General features: G+C 30.3%; 1 protein-coding gene across 1 annotated transcript in view; it reads right to left on the bottom strand.

The window, feature by feature from the left end:
- LOC129218033 (gamma-aminobutyric acid receptor subunit beta-like) overlaps positions 1-9,126 on the bottom strand; it is a 539,475-nt gene extending 530,349 nt beyond the window's left edge. The window contains exon 1 of the mRNA XM_054852214.1: positions 8,939-9,126. Within this exon, the coding sequence (XP_054708189.1) occupies positions 8,939-9,030 (92 nt within the window). The 5' untranslated portion in view covers positions 9,031-9,126. The remainder of the gene's footprint in view (positions 1-8,938) is intronic.
- Positions 9,127-19,930: the final 10,804 nt, after the last annotated feature.

The raw sequence follows: 19,930 nt of genomic DNA, 5'->3' as shown, positions 1-19,930 counted from the left end.
GCGTAACGACGCGTGTCTGTGAGCGTGTGTGTTTGTGTATGTGTAGGACATGGACGCCACCGACCAGGAGAAGCGGTTAAAGGGGGACAGTGCTCAGGACCGGAGGCCAGTGGGCGGTGGTGCTGCAGAGGTCCTTGGTCCAAGCTGTGACTAAATTAGTTTTCAACAATTCTTTTAAAAGAAATATAATATAAAACTCCACTCTAAGGAGCACCCCTGCTCGTTTCGCTTGCCAATACCTCTATCGCACCCTGCTGTCGTTCAATGCCACCTAGGGCAGGTGAAAATTGATGATTTCAATGCTTTTCAGCGAGGCCAGGGCATCCCTGAACATCTTCAGGCCAATTATGGTTTAGAGATGTGAGAGAGGGCGAAATGACTTACCATGTATGTCCCATATCCAAGGGTACCAGTACCGATCTAGTTGTCATTACCAGTCCGGAGATGATAGGGTTTCAGGTACACACATAGAAGTGTACAGATTTTATTCGTGTAGATTTCTCAATTTTTTCAAAATCAATATGAAAAAGTCCAATTCTTAAAGTTGGACTTGTTTACCTCCTTTTTATAGTAACTTACAACCTATTAATTAGATTTCTAAAAAAAATTAATTTTATTATTTTTTTTACAAATGTTATTTTTCGTGTGGTTTTTATCTCTCTTATTTAAAAAAAACAGCTTTGAGTTACTGAAATGGTATCTTTAAAAATATATTTAAATATGACGGTAAAATGTTTTGCATTTTCAATTTCATACTTATTTTACAGTTCCTTTTTAATTAATATGAACATTTGTGTTAATAAAAATGCAGCATATCAACACTTCAATTAATAAATATAATTTTTACACGAAACACATTCTCATCAAAAGTTAAATTTACAAAAGATAAAGACCTCAAACACACGGAACTTTTAACACACGGACTAATCCCTATAAAATATTGGATTCAAGAAGATGCTAAAGTGAAGAAAGGAATGTGTTTGATTGGCAAACATTTACTCAAAGTAATGTTTCTGGTCACTTTGCCCAGCAAGAAACAAGCTCCTTGCTTTACTTCCAATTTTCCAGACACACTGAGCCAGGTCGTTCGCAATAAGAGTGAATTAAGGGATTAAATCGAGTGTCTAGGAAGATAAAAGTTTTAAGAAGATTCGGCAAGTGATTATACAGCAGAATTAATTTAATGAAGTTGTCAGTTTGATACTAATTCAGGGTTTACAAACTTTGAAGATTTTTACCACTTTTAGCATAAAAGTCTGTATTTTATAAACGGTAGATGTTATCCTAGTTAAACAATGGATTTTAAAAGTAAGTGGTTGCAATCTTTTCTCATTTTTTTTTTTGTTTTGTTGCTAAACATGTTGTTTTATAAAATTTCATCTCCTTGGAATTATTTATCAAGAGAGTTACGACTTAGAGCAAATACCGTCTAAAGCTTCCACTCGTAATTAAAAGAGCTCTTATAATACGATGTTGCTATGAATATTTTTATGTAGCGATGGAAAGCGATGCTTCATTGGGCTTAATTGTAAGTGGTATTCTAAATATTCATAAAAATATATAACTAGTTAATCCTACTTTAAATATTGACATCTTCATTGTGTGTATATAGATTTAAAAAAGGTTTTGTTTTTTGTTCTCATAGTTTTATGAAAATGGTAATACTTTTCATACTTCTTTTATTATTCTATCTGCTGCAACGAAGTTATTGCTTTTACCTAAAGCTTAAGTTGCTTGCAATGCTACGACAGAAAAGTCTTTTAAGTTAGTTTTTAACAAATATTGCAAAAATTTAAAATACTTTAGAAATATGTTGATTAATTTTTAAAGGGACACCCTTATATGCACTTTATGATTTCATGGTTTCTTTTTTGAAACTTTAACTTTAATGACCAATTACATCTTATATTAAAGTAATAAAACATGTTTCTCTAATGCGGTACACGTCTGCTGTATTTTTCAGACCTTGCTTGACAAATATATCGTCATATAGTTCCAATTTATTTCCTTGAAGAATAAGTTCTTATTACATTGTATCTGGCGCACGGATGCTCCGCTTCAGTTTGTGCCTTTTCTAGTCATAATTTTCCAACTGAACGAATATCATTTGAAGACAGATTCTTTTAACAATCACAACCGATTGTGATACATTAAATGTTCCCGTGGTAAGTTTTGTTACGGACAAAACTTATTATATTAAAGTTGACAAATTTATATCTACATTTCCGTGGGAGGGTAAAGAGCAAACGTTTCATCTTTCTTTTCTTAAGTTTTCGTCATGTATTCTACTTAAACCTTTTTGTGCAATATATATATATATATATATATATATATATATATATATATATATATATATATATATATATATATATATATATATATATATATATATATATATATATATATATATATATATATATATATATATATATATATATGTAGTAAGTGTTCCTAAGAAACACCCCCAGAAAATGTAACACAATATTTTTTATCCCAAAACGTAGGCACTGTATTGTACATTGCGTATATGCAGTTAAAATGGTAAATTTGAAGTGATTGCCTTGATCTTTCGCCATTCAGTGCAGTGATTTCAGTTTTGACAAGGAATAGTTGTAATACCAAGGTAAAAATATGTATAAATTTTCATGAGTTTAAATTCGCAGAATGAAACACTTTTCTGAAAGATCTTTTATTCTTTCCACATTCTTTAACACTGATAAATTCCACGAAATAATAATTATATGTCGTACAAAATGGTGGCCATATGGATGTTCCTCAGGTGGAAAAAATGAAAACAAATGTTGTAAGAATTTCTTGGTGCTCCACTGTATTGTTTTTTTTTTTTTTTTTTTTTTATTTACAGATTGCTTTGCTATGCTTTTTCATAAAAACAGCTCCAAAACAAGTGAATCAACCACATTTCCAAATCGAAAAAATGCTTATTGTAAATTTTCCCTTAATGTAATTTTCTTGTAATTGAATTGTTTTCATTGATTTAACATTCCATCACTGTTCTGGAAATAGGAAAAGTTTTCCGTTGTTTTTTGTTTCACATTTTATGTGTTCATATTTTTAAAATTTGGCACACATTTGTTTTCACAAATAATAATAATAATAATAATAATAATAATAATGAAAGTGTGAAATAAGGGTTGATGCCTCTTAATTGTCTTCAAAGATCAAAATATGTCCAAAATTGTTTTTTAAAAATTGCACCTACAGTTTTGAAATGGTTCAAATGAGTTCCACTTGAAAAATTTACTTTTTGTTTGAACTATATCTTGTTTTTCCACTTTTTTTTTTCTTTGTTTCGTTTTTTTCTATTTATTTTTACTTTGAACAGCTCAGAATAGACAACATTTAACTTAGCGGAATTGAAATCATGCAGCAAAGGTTGCATTAAAACACGCTTTGAAAAAAAACTGTTCCTTAAAACAACACATTTCTAACACTACTGACGGAGAAGTATTTCAAAATTTGTTCAAAATAATTAGTAAACCTAATATTTTTGCACCAAGAAATTGAAAAAATTACAAAGACTGAATACATTTTTGTTCCGAGAGATGCAATTGGAAAAGGAAAAAAAAAAAAAACTAAAGAAAATTTGAAATTAATGCGTTTGTATGCTTAATACTACCAAATGTAATAATTAGATTTGTTTCAAACTACGAATTCTAGATTTGTTTTTGTTTTGTTTTTCACACAAAAATGTTTAAAAAAATGCAAACGATTTTATTTTTGATAAAAAGGAATAAACAGCTGCAAATCTCCAATTTTTTACATTATTATGATTCTGCATCATTTAAAGCCGGAAAAATTAAGAGTTTTGTGCATTTGATAAATAAAGTATAAAGAAAGAAAAAAAAATGGTGTTTTTTTCTTCTTTCTTTTTTGTCTGTTCTCCAGTACAATTTTAAAAGCATGAAAAAGGTAATATGTATTATTGGAAAACATGATAATATTAATGCTTCAAAACAGATAAATAGAAAATGATAATATGGTTCTGAAATTAAGAGTGATTGTTAGTGAGAGTTGTTGTTCAGACTCATATTAGCTTTGAATGGCATACCCCGATTTAAACAAACCTTTTTTCATTAACAATTTCTTCGATAGAACACTGCATTCGCCGATATTATTTTATTTTAATATTTTTTTTCTTTTCAATTTTGAATACTTTTAAACATTTGAAAACCAAAAAGGGTAAATAAAGACACACATAAATCTAAGAAACGTATTAAAAAACGTGTTTATTTCAGAATTAGCACTGCTTAAATGTATTTTTATCTCCAGTAAATTTAAAAAATATATATATTTTAATTATAGTTTAAGATTTTTATTCTTAATTTACTGTTTTCTGAGAAACATAAATTATAAAAATCAAGTAGCAGTTATTCGTAGATTGAGCATTCCCAAAAATCAGTAACTAAATTAATGTGGATTGAATTCAAAGAGCTATAAAATTGTAAACTTTATTTTTATATTAATTATTGTATATACATAAAATCTTTATTTTCTCATAAAACTTTGTATTTTTTTATTTTTGTTTTTTGCAACGATTTAAAAGTGAAAGTAAAAAAAAAGAAAGCAAAGTTTTCCTTGTTTTATTTTGACAGCAATCAAAATAAAATTAAATTTCACATACAGATAAAAAAAAATTAATGTATTTTTATTAAAATAGGTTTTTCCATAAAAATTATATAAATCGGTCTTTCTTTATTTAACTATATTCTCTCTTTATTTATTGAAACTGGAAATTTTAAGAGTATTTTTAAAAAATCATTCCTTTCTATAATTTGTTACTTTTATCTTTCCCACTACATAAAAAGAAACTAAATATAGTATGATCTATTAAAAAATAAATAGGTTCGTTAGAATTTATTGAAACATGAGGACCTCGTTTTTACGTTTACTTACTTTCTTTCTTTTGGAAGATCGTTCGTTTCAAAAAATTGTTTTCATACACATAAAGGGTATATTACGGTAACGGTGTATGGGAGCCTAAGAAAATCGAGATAGGTATATGGCAAGAATTTGAAAATTGATGTTCACATTCAAGACATTAAGTTCGTTTAGCTCTGGACGAAATTCTGGAAACCTAGTGTACCGAAACTTGCATTTGAAATTTTAAATTGAGGAAGTATTGCTATAACGTGCTATAGTACATTGGTTATCATGAATATGCACGTGTGCATAATTTTAACAAAATAGTTTATTCATATTTTCCCTTTTTTATGCATTAAATGTTGGAATTTACTGACGTCCATAAAAGAGAAATTAAATTTGTCGTATCAAATAATGGTTGCACTATTTTTTTTCAGAAAGCATTTTACTGTTAAATATCATATCTGAAACAATTTGATACTTTAGCCAACTGAGAGAGATACATAACTGATGCTGAAAAATCGATTATAGTTTACAGGAAAGTCGGTTTATTTCATTTTGTAACAATGTCCAGTATTTCTTCAGTTTTTACATTTGTCACGTATTTTCAATAGCCGTGTCCATTAAACAGATTTCGCGCAGTTTCATGACTCTACATTGCCCTTCTCTGATGCAAGGTAAATCTAAAAGAAAGTCTGCAACAACAGCTGGTTATTTTTCGCAGCTTTTAGCAATTTGGATTTAAAACCTTATTTTAAAATTTGTTGTTTAATTTTTTTTTAACCTTGTAATATTTTTCACTCATAACCAAATACACGTTATACGATTTTAATATGTTGCTTGACAATGTTAAAGGACTTTTCACGTTTCTTATGCTTCAATATATGTGTGTATATTTGTATACTTTACTGTGTCAGAAGAGATTAAAATTTATTGTAACTCTTGGGAAATTTAAAATCAAACCGAAAAACGGCTAAACCGTTGCTGAGCTAATATTGTTAAGTATAGTTTTGTACGTACATAATTTGTATTTTTACTCCCCAATCCCCAAAACAAAGCAATATTATAAAACAAAAAAAAATAATAATAATATACAAGGTGATTTGCTGTTGTTGTAGTTCGTTACTAGTGGTGAAACAGATATTTTTCTCACCTGGCCCAGGTTTCATATTTACGTTTATTACTAAGTTTCCACTATGAAACAAACTTACCTCCTTCATGTCTCTACGTGAAGAAACTAACAGTTTAATTATGTAGTAACAGATGCCTGACTTTTAAAGCCAACTTTAAGTGTTTCAGATAATGTAGAACATAGATCTATGTAGCATCGCTGTTTTGAAAAACAATGCATGCATTAAAACACAATTTTCCTTTCGTAAAACATATAAAAACGCCATGTTCTGTAATAAAAATGCCGCATTTCGTTTTGGTTGAAATGGGACATTAAAAATATATATCTTGTTTTGTATTACAACAAAAAAATTGTGATTCCAAAAGTCTTTACGGATTTTAGACTTGGTTAGTTTTACCCTTTGCTCAGGGCCCATTTATAAGCTTTCGGGACACTGAGCAAGAATTTTGTTTGTTGCCCCCCACCCCATATAACTTAGAGGTGAAATAATAAAATATTTTAATATTTGAGTTTCACGCGCCCATGTCAGAATTGGAAATACCTTATATTACAATGTACATGTGCACTATTAGAAGCGATACATGTACAAATATATAAATAATGTAAGACGTCGTAAAATTTTACCTGGCTGCAATTAGATATTAATATTAAAAGTTTCTATGATATAACTTTAAAACGGTAATGGTAGTTTAAGTAAGGAGTTAAGCGAGGAGTGACGTTGGGATTTGCGAAAATGATAAAAATTTTAAGTAGAGTTTTTTTTTCTAGATTTAATATTTAAATCTTGCGTTTCGAAATATCTCTAATTTTTAAATAGCTAAAAATTCAGTGCTCCGAAATTTTGGTGTCTTGATCCCTAGCTCCATTAGCCCATGCCTTAATCTTGCTCTGCCTCTGCTGCCCACCGTGATGCTGAGGTCCCATCCAATTTCATCCTTATCTTTCCCAATAGGCGAGTTATTTCTTTGTTGGCCAGTGTGTGATTTGATGAATTATGCCTACTTTACATTTAGGTTGTTGGAACTGACACAAATTAGTAATTCAGGCACATAGTTTTAGTAATTCAGGCACAAAGTTGCAAACCTTTTTTGGGAAGATATAAAATTAAAAAGCGAATATTCACTTTATATGTGTTAATCACATTAGTCTTTACCATTTTGATCTTATACATATTTTTTTTCAATCGTAAATATTAGTTTGAGCAGTAGAGGGATGAAAAAGTGAAACATTTAACAAATAAATCCTGTTAGATGCTTAACACTTTGTTTAACTATACAGTGAAGTCAGGTACTATTATGTTTCATTATGAAGGAAATACTGATTGTCCTATTGATTGCAGATGGTTTGTGAAAACAGGACAAGTTTATTACAACGGAATGGGAAGTGTGCTTGCCTGTGATAGCTCACAGTTTTACTAGTGAACTACATATGCTGTATAGTTCGAGGAATGCCGTACCTAGTGAGCTAATAATGACGGATTGGGTTGTGCCACTGCATGTAAGTTTGTAATTTCAATCTTAATTTTTCATTGGGCAGAGAGTATATACGCAAGTTGAGAAAAAATATAATAATATTTTATATTTTTTCTCAACTGGTTCTCAAAATAGAGAAAATTACAGATTTTTTACTTTGTAATTGTTCTTTTTTTCCCCAATTGCAATTTTCTTAAAATAGAGAAAATTACAGATTTTTTAAACTTAACCGTACCATTACAAATCAGAAAAAGAAAAAAGTTTGAAATACGTTTTGGAAACAATGCAGATCTTGCATTGAAAATTTAACAACCTTACTACTCATAAAGATAAATAATCTATTACGTTCAGATTGATGTATTAGTATAAACTATTGCTGTTAGAGAAAAAATCTGAAGCATTAATAAGTAACTCAACCATATTTAAAATAAAATTTAAAACTAAATAAAAGTATTATGTTTGAAGGCGCCAAACTAAGAAAACAATTTTTTATAGTGACAATGTGATTACGAAGGCAGAGAAAATTTGAAATGGTTAAAGTAAGAAATTCTAAGATAAGAACTGAAAAAAGAAGAAAAATTATATGTGATGATTTGCGTGTAAAGATTTTCTCATCGTTATTTTTATAGCAGTTTTTTTTAAATATATATATATATGATTTTTTTATTGCAATGGTGTTAACTGTTAACTAAGTAAAACAAAATTAATTTTTTTAAACCAGTTTTTCTATTAAAAACGAACCATAGCCTTAGTAATAAAAAAATACGTTATTTTAAAATTTGTTTAAAAATATTATACTTAAGAAACTATTGAAAACTTTTATAACAATACGACACCACAAAGTTATTCCAAAGATATTTAGGTAATATTTAAGGGGAAAAGCTACAAACAATAGTGTTCCATAGCAACGTATTACACATGTGCTTCTGTTTAACCTACTTTTTTTGCGGCAACTTTTTCGGGCATATATTTCAGTTGATTACAGATTTTGACTTATTCAAAAATTTACATACTTATTACTTAGTCCAAGAAATTTTATTACCGTCAATAAACAATTTTTAAAACATCAATATTCGTCAAAATTTTTATTTGATTAAAATGTATCAAATGTCATAGATTATTATTTGTAATGGGAGAAAGGGGACAAAGAAATTACATTATTTTGTTTATCAGTCTAGTATATCCTCAATCATCTTTAGGCAAACAAATATAGCGCTCCTTTTAAGCTTCTGTAAGCTTCAGTAATAGTTTGTTTATGAATAGTTTGTTTGTTTAAAAATAATATAAATTGGTTGGAATTTGTGGGTGAAATGGGAAAGCATGCTAAACATCGGTCTGTTTCTCTATTTTTGTTACATACATGATTATAAACTGTGGCGTGAATTTTGTTATTTACTGAAAGTAAGAGTAGAGTGAAAGATAGAGAGAAAAGAAAGAGAAAGAGATGTCTTACCCAGAAGCGGCGACAGATCCTTGATTTTTGAGTGCTGGGGCCAGAAAAAGCAAAATACAAAGCATCAACGAAGCAATCATCCCCTCTTTCATATTGGCTACGCCATGGATCGCGACCGAATCTCAAGATTGAACGCTGGAATGAATGAAAAGGTCCAGTTTGCGGACCCAGCAGGCAGCGTGCGCGAAGGAAAAGTTTTCCCTGCCAGCCAGCTTTAGACCAGGTACTGCCGCAGCACACCCATTCGCAAGCCCTTCCTGCCCCAGTCCAGATTCCGATGGAGGGTTGTGGCCAGCAACTGAGAAAATGGGAGCAAGACTGGATCGATCTGTGGACGGACCGAGAGATCGCGAGAGACTCGCGCGCCCCCTAAGCGAACCTCCCCCTTAACCAGAACCCCCCTCTCGGGGAACTTCGGCCAACGAATCCAATCGATTTGAAAGGGCCCGCGCGCAAGCACACGGCGCAATCTTCCGCAGTCCGCACTGCTTGCTGGGACTTTTCGTCACAAGTCTTTTTACCTCTCACCTGCTATTTCATTCACTCCACCTCCCCCAGTTCGAAACTCTTTTGCATGCCACCATCACTACTGAACAACAGCAAGCCCCGCCCCTTCGTACATAATGGCTCACAGCCCGCGAAATTTAAAAGCCGATCAAGCTTCACGGGAGGGGAGCAGGCGCGGGAATATCGATTATCGCATTTTTCGACCGGAGAACATCTTAAAAGCCGTTATATGCTTCAAAGTGCTTTGCCATGCATTCCTCAAAACTTTCCCAATCGGTTCTTCAAATAATTAAGGTACAAATTTGGGACATACATTTTAAAATCAGTCCCGATCCGCTGACATAAGTAAGAGTAACTACCCCTTTTGCCAAATCTATCTCAAAATTTTCAATTCAGCTACGTGGAATCAGAAATTAAGAGCCCTGTCATTCCAATACTCCATAACGCCAAATATACTCCCCAAATTGCGGTGTCAAAAATGTCAGTTTACTATAACCGACTTTTGAGAGACATGATACATATTTTACTACGGTCTTCTTATTTCATTACTTGTAAAAGAAAAAGCGAAAAAGATTATATCTTAATATTGAATTACTTTTTTGGATAACGACCCTGTTTTTTAATATCAATAAAATTTGCTGTATAAAAAGTTTTCTCTTATAATAAATATTTGAAATTTTTTTCTCAGCTTTCAGTAAATTTGGTCTGCATATTTTTCTAAGTTTTGATTAAAAATCGATTGATTATCATTATTTGAACACCGTTAATCAATAACACTAGGTAACAATATTAAAGAATTGACGCCTTATAGTGTCTGTACGAGCTAGCATTACATAGAAAATTTTCACGAGAGGAAAAATTCCCAAAAGGTAAAATTCTGAAATCATTTACCCGTTTTGGTTTAAAAAAAAAAAATAAATACATTATCATACGTGTAAAATGCAAATGAGTTACCCCAAAACCGTTTGAACTACTGCAATAGCAGGAATACAAATAAATATTATATAATAAGCGATGAAATTTAAGTTAAAGAAGAATAGTACTACAGAAGAACAGTACTGTGATGGATCTGTGTTTATCATAAATTATTGAATTCATGAAAAACTATTTACAATATTTTAGTTTGTATTTTTTCTTCTACTTGGTTTTACACAATTGGAAAAACATTATCTACATAAGTTATTTTTCTGTAATGTATTGTTTTTCCCGAATGCCGAGAAATTTCACTCCTTTTTCTATTTACGTATCTACTCTATAGATCTTATAAATTAAATAAGTCACTACAATGTTTTAATCTTACATTAATTTGTTACATGAGGCAGGTAGAAGCAAAAGGATGTCGGTGAACATTTTCCAGCTTTGAATAAAACGCGTTTAAAGCTCCGGTCCTAGTTTCATTGAAATATTTTCTAAATCATGATTTTTAGCAGGACCTACCAGGTATGTTAGTGCTATCTCTTATCTTAAATTATAGGCGAGGTTCACCTACCATGTGTACTAGTTTTCTCCAAATTTTTAATTCCGGCACTTACAACCCTTTGCTTCTCACTGCCTCATATGACAAAAGATACAACTGATATCAAAACATTCTAAATTATCTGAAATTCTCTTAATTTATTTTTCTTATTTTAAAAGTATTGCACCCTATACAGAAAATTCAATTATAGTGGCAAATAACATAAAAATAGCAATTCAAACAAATTATACATTTAAAATATTAAAACAACTTTAATTCATAAAATGACGTGTAGAAAATATCTAAATCACAACAATAAATATTAAAACTTTGTAAAATGACTCCTAAAGTCTTATTTGGGTCCACAATTTCACAATTTGGGTTGAATTTACCATATCGGGGCAGTCAGTTAAATTATTTAGGACCATGCTAATATTGAAATATTATCTTCGTAAATAATGCTCAATTCTGTCATCTTGGATTTAATATCTATATCTTTTTTAAAGCATCTGTTTTTTAGAGGAGTTTAACAAATACTTACGCGAAAAACATCATTTGTGAATGTTTGCAAACTCCAACCTTTAGCTAGTATAGGCTTTTCAGAAAAACAGACAAAATGTGCAGCTAAGTAATCTTTGCAAAACTTCGATTTAGACATACAAGCGCTATTATTGCAATAGGAGCTCTCGAAGTGCGAAAGCAATTAAAGAACAGGAAGGTGGTGTTGCTGGTTCTAAACTGTAAGAAAATGAATGCTATATATTTAGGCTTTCGAAGCAGTAGAAAAGAGTCATTTCTCTTACATATCCATCAAACTAAGAATTCCGTTACACAACCAATCCTAATCTAATTAGATTAGGCTTATAAGCTAGGTTATCAATATAGATTTGACTTTCACTTCACTGTTGGATAAAATTTACGATTGAGGGATACCTTTTGTTTCTGTTACTTAGAGCCAACATTATTAAGAAAAAAAATAATATTTAACGGAAAATTAAATTCAGTACTCTGCGATTAGGATCATTTGAGATTGAAAATTCAAACCTAGTTTCTAAAAATTTAGATTGCTTCCACGGGATGTCTCCTATTATAGGGTTACACAAAAATCATCCTAGAAAACAACATTTTACGTTTCAGAAATTCATTATTTTGAACACTAAGAACAAATTATACTCCATTTCATCAGTTATCAGAGAAGATCTTAATTAAGGAATTTTTGGTACGGAACCACCACCGTTATCTTCAATCTTGATGCACTTTTTCAGAATTCCAATTCCAGATTTGTAACCGCTTTACCATGAGTAGGATCCCGTAAATTACAGTTTGACCTGTGCAAGAGTTTTTCAAACAAGGGATTACTAAAATTCTAGAACGAGATGTATTGGAACAGCATGAGGAACTTGTAAGCTCTAATACAAGACTATATTCTATTTAGGACTTGAAAATAATGATGTTGCATTCTTACACAAGACCTTATATTAGTTTTTGCTTTTTCTGGCTACATTTTCTCCCATGTATTTTGTAATCTCTTATCTCGCTGAAACAAACACTCACGTAAAATTTCAATTGACTCATAAAATGTTGTCTAATTTCAAATATTTTACATGAAATTGGGTATAATACAGCAGTAGGTATGTTTTACCATTAGTGAAAAGTGCAAGTCCAAGTAGTTTCTTTCTGCACTACTATTCTGAAGCGCTACTTGACACATTTTGCTGATAATTACATCACGTCCTTCAATTTATTTTTCTCTATATTGAGAAAAATGAGATAATTTCATGAAGGAGAAAATCTCAAGTCAAACTGGTTATTTAAGTTGCTTTGAGCATCGGTTAGATCATTTACAAGAGTCCCGTGGTGTTGTACTTCTATAGAATAAAACAAGTAAGAAGCGCATGGCACGAACACTTTAAACCCAAGACAATAAGAAAATTCTGATTAAAAGTAATGTAAAGCAATTTATTTTATCAGGGACGTAGATGATACTAGCTTAGACAAAGAAATTGGTGATAAATTCCGAAAGTAAAACCTGTCATTTTGTATAAATGTAAAAATTTTCACCATGTATGTGTATTGACTCGTAATGTAATTTATAACTTATTAAAAATTTATAGGATGAAAGTAGATATTTTTTTATAATAACACCTTTTGTAGATGATCTTTAAAAAAAAAGTGTGTCTTAAAGATAATTTTTGTTTTACACTGTAAAAAAATTCCGATACGTTACTGGTTATCTCCGTGGAAGGTATCGGGATTTCGGAGGTTTTCACCTATTTCCCCGCAAAATCAAGTATCTTCGCAAAAAAGTTTCCTGAATTGCTAAAAGATGCACGAATGCAGTCTTTTCACTGTTGTGAAAGATATTTTTTGCTACCAGTTTAAAGATTGACTGAGCATGTTTATGAGGTGTATCGGCTTAAAATTGATCACGGCCCGTCCAGATTGACTGAACTCCAAATGGGAGCAAATGAGTGACTGGATAGCTGCAGCCTTGCGAGACAGGAATTGCAGGCATATTGATATGCCTGGCTCTTACTTGCAAATTTCGCGCAGCTTTGACCGTGGTTGCTCTAATGCTTTTGGGGCTTTCTTGGGAAATTCGGAAGGCTCTGATAAGATACATAAAACTTGTTTCATTTTTCTAGAAGGTTCACGTCTGGTTTTAACAGGGGAGATTTCACAATATTTCAGAAAGGTTACTGACTTTTATCGGAAAACGTTCCTGGTTTTTGTAAGAAATGTTACTGGTTGAAATTGGGCATCATCAGCTGCCTATTATTTTCGAGGAACGTTTCTGAATCGTTTTTACAGTGTAGTTTTTTTGAGATTAAGAAAATTTACTTCCAAACTTTAGTTAATAAACAAGAAATGGCAAGTATTTGCTATAAATTTTAGAAGGATTTCAAAATAAATTAATAAATAAATAAATAAAATAAATAACTACAAAATAAATAATTAATTAAAAATAAAATAAAATAAGTAATAAAATAAAATAAATAAAATAAATAATAAAATAAGAATAGAATAAAATAAATAATGAAATAAAAAATAGATGACAGCAGATATGAGTGGTGTGGAGCACCGGGTACATTTGGTAAAGAGTTCAGTTGATACAGGAGTTTTAGTTTTCAACTGCGTGTGTCTCCAGGACTGAGAGACACACGCAGGAATGAGGGGGGCACATGCAAATAAGCTTAAGTCACTTATAAACACGATTGAAAAATACAGAACAAGCATCAAATTTCAATGAAAAACTCTTTAATATGAAACATATACCAATTACAGTCAGGGATTTGTAACTTATACTGTATCAGTTCAAATTGTACAGTAACTGTAAATAATGAAAGATTTTTTCCATATTATATAACTCTGCTGACTGTCAAATTTTTAAGTTTCATAGCATGTTCTAATCACTGAATCTACAAAAGAAAAACTTATAAGATTAAAAAATACAAAGAATATTTTATTATGCAAAATTTATTATTGCTATATAGTGCGTTTAAACTTCTTACGGAACATGATGATGAATTTTAAACTAATTTTGAACTTCAGTTTTAGTTAAGGGAAACTAGTCCGTCCTTTCTTCTCCACAAAAATATTATAATATAACTCTAAATTATGGGCCTACTATTTAGAAACAAAAAAAAATAAAAAATACTAAAATAAGTAATTAATTATTTAACAACATTATTATAATAATTAACAGAAAATTTACAAACTGACTGCAAAAAATTAATAATTATAAATCTGTTTTAGCATTTATAATAAACTTGCACTAATATTTATATTACGGGGAGGATATGGGGACCGTTCACATGTGCTCCTACATGTTGTGTTCACAAGTGTCCAGTCATCTATCTTTAGAAGAAATTTTCAAAATTAGATAACTCTTAATTTAATTAAAAAACTTAAACATTGTCATAAATTTCCTTGAATGTGTATACAATAGTTTGCAAAAATTAAGTTTGGCTCATTAGCTTAAAATATGTTTTCACTTGAACTATAATAGCGATAAAATTACATACAACACATGCTGAAACAAAGAAGTTGTCAACACATAAGCATAAACTGACTCATTTCTCTAAAAGTTTGGCCAGAATTGTTACCGCTATTACTTGAGAATTTTTCAAGACTTTTTGCTTGACGTCATCCTACTAAAACATATCAAGTTCAAATGTGCTCCTTGCTCACATGTGACCCCCTTTCCCCAACTATATCCAAATATTTTTACAGAGAACAAATTTTGTCAAGATACTTGGAAAACGGAACTTATTTTTGACTGCTTACATTGTTCTTTATCGCTTCTTGAAAAGTCGTTAAGTTTGTTAACACAATTTGCTACATCCACGTATCATGAAAGCATAATCTAATCCATACATGCTGTGTAATGTTTTTTTATAATGTTCTTACAGATCGCAAACGAAAAATTAATGTGGAAAACTTAACACGCTTTAAATATTATAACTAAAGAGCAACATTTTAATTTAACACAAAAACATGAACTCTAGTGTGTGAAAAAATCTCAAAATGGACGAAATTCACCTGTATGAGCAAATCATTCATGTTTGTCTAATTTAATATAAAACTATTTGAAGTGATTTTAAAGTAACACTGGTTTGCATGGCATTGAATGTCATTACTATGTTCTCCGTTTTGAGAAACTTAATTTGAAAGCAAAAAAGTACTCAAACATTGGAAGAAAATCCCAAACCTTTTAAAAGCTTTTATTGTTGTTGTGTTAAAAATATTTTTATTTGAGCCTACCGAACATGATTTGAAAGTTGCACTCTTGGCAAAATAAAGACAAAATTCCATATAGTCTATTCCAAAGCATTTGGTTTCTTTTTAAACTTAACTGATTTTTATTAGGGGAGAGGAGGGAGGATTGGGACACGTTTCACATAAATGATTCTTATTCATAATCCTCTACTTATTCATAAATGCAAAAGCTCACACAATAAACTTGCATATTATAACTACATTTTTAAAATATACACAATGTTTAAACATTTTATTATTTTCACACTTGACTAATTACAAATTTCAAGAATTTTGTCCCATTCCTCCCTCCTGGGTGGAAGGAGTGGGACATGATTATGGGAGGAGTGGGACACATTTGAAAATTACAGAAAAATTAGCGAATGTCATAATTTGAAAGGTCCACATTAAAAGAAAAACAAGACTGTGCTCTACTAGTCCCACCAACCAATTGTGGTGGCGGTAATTTCATGATAATATCTGTTTTATCAATTATGCTATAGTCATCCTGTTGAGGAAAATTTGAATTTCATGTCCTCTCATAAATTTTGCATTGTAGCTTTCAGTATCATAAATGCGCTCCACCCTTGCAACATAGTTAGGGGGGGGGGGGGGTAGCAATTTGCTTCTTTTTGCTGACAATGGAAGGGGGGATGTTTGAGTGATGCTTACGTAAGACATTTTCAAAAATCTTAAATTGTAAAAAAAAAGAAAACTAGAAAAAAATTTCAAATGGCTAAGTTCTTTTAAAATTGTGATCTAAGAATTTTTCTTAAATAAGGAAATTAAACAAGCATTTTTTTTAAAATTAAGTCTCAATTTTTTTAAATTGAATTTTTACTGTTAAAAAAGTGGGGGGGGGGGGTTGCGATTTGCATATTTCTGATGACAAGGGGGAGGAGAGGTCAAAAATTGATAAAAACATGCTTACGTAATATTTAAACAGTCCCTTTACACAAGGGACATATTTATGGGGCATGTCCCATTCCTCCCTCTACACATTGCTTCTAAAAAATAACTTGTCACATAAACCATGCTGGTTTTAGGCTTAATTAAATTGCAGATAAGCATACATTATATACTTAAGATTACAATGATAATATATTATGTTAGTTTTACAAATTACATAAATAAAGAAATAAAACTAAAAATAGATTATAAACTTACTTTGGAGGTGAGAAATTTAGCTTTTTCCAACTATTAACTGAAACTTCCTGCTGGATAAAATGCAAGTATGAAACAAAAAGGAGCTATAAACAGGCCCTCTAGTGGTCAAACTGACAATAAAATAAAGTGATTTATTTTGCCATAATTTTAGCTGTCCCACTCCTCCCACTGTCCCATTCCTCCCTCCTCTCCCCTATTAGTTGCCAACTATAAAATACATAAATTTAGCAGATTTAGACATTTTAATATTTCTATAATTTACTAAAAGTGAGTTTAAACAATCAAGCACACATATGATTCCTCCTATTTTCTACATTATACTTTAGTATTTATATTTTTAAGACTTATTGTTTTTACTTCTTTCAGATATGCTAATCATAAAGTTACTTCACTGCATATTGAAGTAGCATAAATATAGATAGGTAGTTTGATCGTTTAAAATGAAAACCGTTGGAAAGAACTTTCCTGCCATATTTTAAAAATTAATATAGAAAATATTTGACATCGATATCAAGAAGAATCATTTAAAAAAAATATCATTAGCAATGTAATGCGCCCAACCGTGACATTTAGTTAAAATATAATAAAGGTGAAGTTTCCAGATATTAATTTATAATAGTAGCTTTTATATTATAATATATTGGTTGTAATATCTTCAGAAAGTTCTGCTACTTTTTACTTTGTAAAAATAGGTATTGAAATAAATTTTATACTAATTCCACATCTAATCAAATGTCTAACTCTCACACAGACACTTTCATAAAAGTTTTATGGACTTGAAATAAAACTTTCCTTGAACTTTGACATGTTTGTGACATTCACTTAGAACAATTATTATTATTTTTTTAAGTTTTTGTTTATGAAGGTAGTTTTTAAATAATAACATATGATCTGTAAATACTTTCTGAGAGTATTCCTATTTTTTTTTACTTTGTTTACGTATTTTTTATCGTAACTTATAAAAAAGAAAATAATTCAAATTCCCAAAGCAGTCAAATGTTTAACCCTCAAACAGACAGTTGTATGTCAGTTTATACGGGCGTGTAACTTTTTTTAAGACCAATTTAAAATGTCCTTGTAAAGTGATATGTCTCATTCGTCATTTTCCAAAATCTTCTTTAAAGAAGAACGAGTTAGATATTTCACGGGAACTGTTTTCATGATTGTTAAAAATTGACTATAGCATGTGATGTGAAGTGAAGAACTGTCATATTTTCAAGGAACATGAAATGCATTGCTCAGATGGTTATGGAGGACTAGTTAATTAAAAAATACCTCATTGTACTAATTTTTTTTGTAAGATAATTCAAAATCCGTTTTTAATAATAGGTGCAAAATCAATTTCATACGCAGGACATGATGGGCAGAAAGACTGTTTCTGAATGCGTCTTCTGCGCATTAGTTAAATGAATTAAATACGATTAATAACTTCATAGGTGGCAAAAAACATTTTCAGTTTTTATTTTTGACTTTGTCTACACCAGTCTGTTTTTCTGCAATGTGCGACAATATAACTGGGTAAAAATTAATCTCATAATTTCCTATTGCATTGCTTATCTCTTATGCCATTTGCTTTTTCCCACCATTTCCTTTTTCTCCATTTAGTTTGTAACATTAAAAATGTATTTGTTATTTTATGTTGTCAATCCTTTCACATTTCTGGCATATGAGGGAAGTATTTCATAACACCAAGTTATTATTAAAATACTCCAGTATGTATTAGCATGCTAATCTAGTTTTAGATATTAAATAAAAATTATATAAAGTTCAAAAACTGAATCCAAATCAAGAAAAAAAGGAAACATACAATATTAAAATATAGATTGAAAATTCCTGGGCTTGAACCAATTACAGGACAAATCATAGAGTGAGTACTTATTACAACTAGGTAACTTTGCCGTGGGCAGGTAAAGGACAGCAACTGCAAATTTTTCATTTTCCATTTTTCTCATCTACAAGATTGCTTATTTGATTTCCGCTGAAAAAAAGCGCGAAAAAAGCCCAATTCCGGCATTTCCTTATTGTTAGTATTGAATCCAAAACGCGTTTCTTCAAATATCTCGAAAACTCATTTCTACAGTTACTGCCGTTTACCTGCTAACGGCAGAACTGTAATTTTGAAAAGAAATACAGAATGTTTTAAGTTTTTTGAAAATGTTTATACGAAGAATGAAAGTCTTCGAACTTCAAAGTAAATAAAATTTAGAAATGGTAGTTTAATAACGTCTAAATTTAAACTTCACACCCCCTCCCTCCAAAAATCCTTAAAAAAACATTTATTTTGTTGAGCTTTCCTCAAAGCAGAAAAAAAAAACTAATCGAGTAACCTATTTGTATCATTCACCCCCTAAATAAAAAAGGATCTGGTAAATTCCAGGAAAAAAGAGACATGGCACCTAAATTTTAGAAAATAATATTCAGTCACTTGCCATATACTATTATCTTCAGAAATAAATAAATTTCTTGAATCTTAACCTGTTTTTCTCATATACTCTTAGTTTGATGGTATTTAGAAAGTCAAGGGCAAAATCAAGTCTCCTCTTTGTGTTTTTACAGAGCAAAAAATTTCTTCTTTTGAATTTATTCTTTTTATTTTGAATGTCTAGTAACATTTTTTCTAAGGGATTCATTTTTTTTCAACCATGAAATAGTCTATTTCTAAGGTGACAGTTTGATGTCCTTCCGTTAGAAAAATACTACATCTCAGTTAGTTCACATATTGGGCATAGATTCTATGTTTTTATGATGTTTTTTTTATGCAAAGCAAAATTATGTGCCTTGTCAATGGGGTACAGCTATAATTTTAATAAATATTTAATTTATCCGGTTTTTAATCGTAACGGAAGAACAAAAAATACGGTAACGGAAGGATATTTATCTATAACCTGATACAAGGTAAAATTTTAGAATGCTAGTAGAAAACAAACTCTAGTTTAATGTTATTAGTCACATTTAAAACATATAAAAGCAGTATTTGTACAAAAAATATGTGTGTTTTTGTTTAAAAACTAACTTTTATATATTTATTATTTTTAAATGCTTCCGTGATTTTATTTTTTCTACGGTATGTGATTAAGGGGGTATTCTAGCCTAGTGGCTCGATT

This window comes from Uloborus diversus, chromosome 3 (assembly GCF_026930045.1).
Source record: "Uloborus diversus isolate 005 chromosome 3, Udiv.v.3.1, whole genome shotgun sequence".
Lineage (NCBI taxonomy): Eukaryota > Metazoa > Arthropoda > Arachnida > Araneae > Uloboridae > Uloborus > Uloborus diversus.
This window is presented reverse-complemented; position numbering and strand designations above follow the sequence as displayed.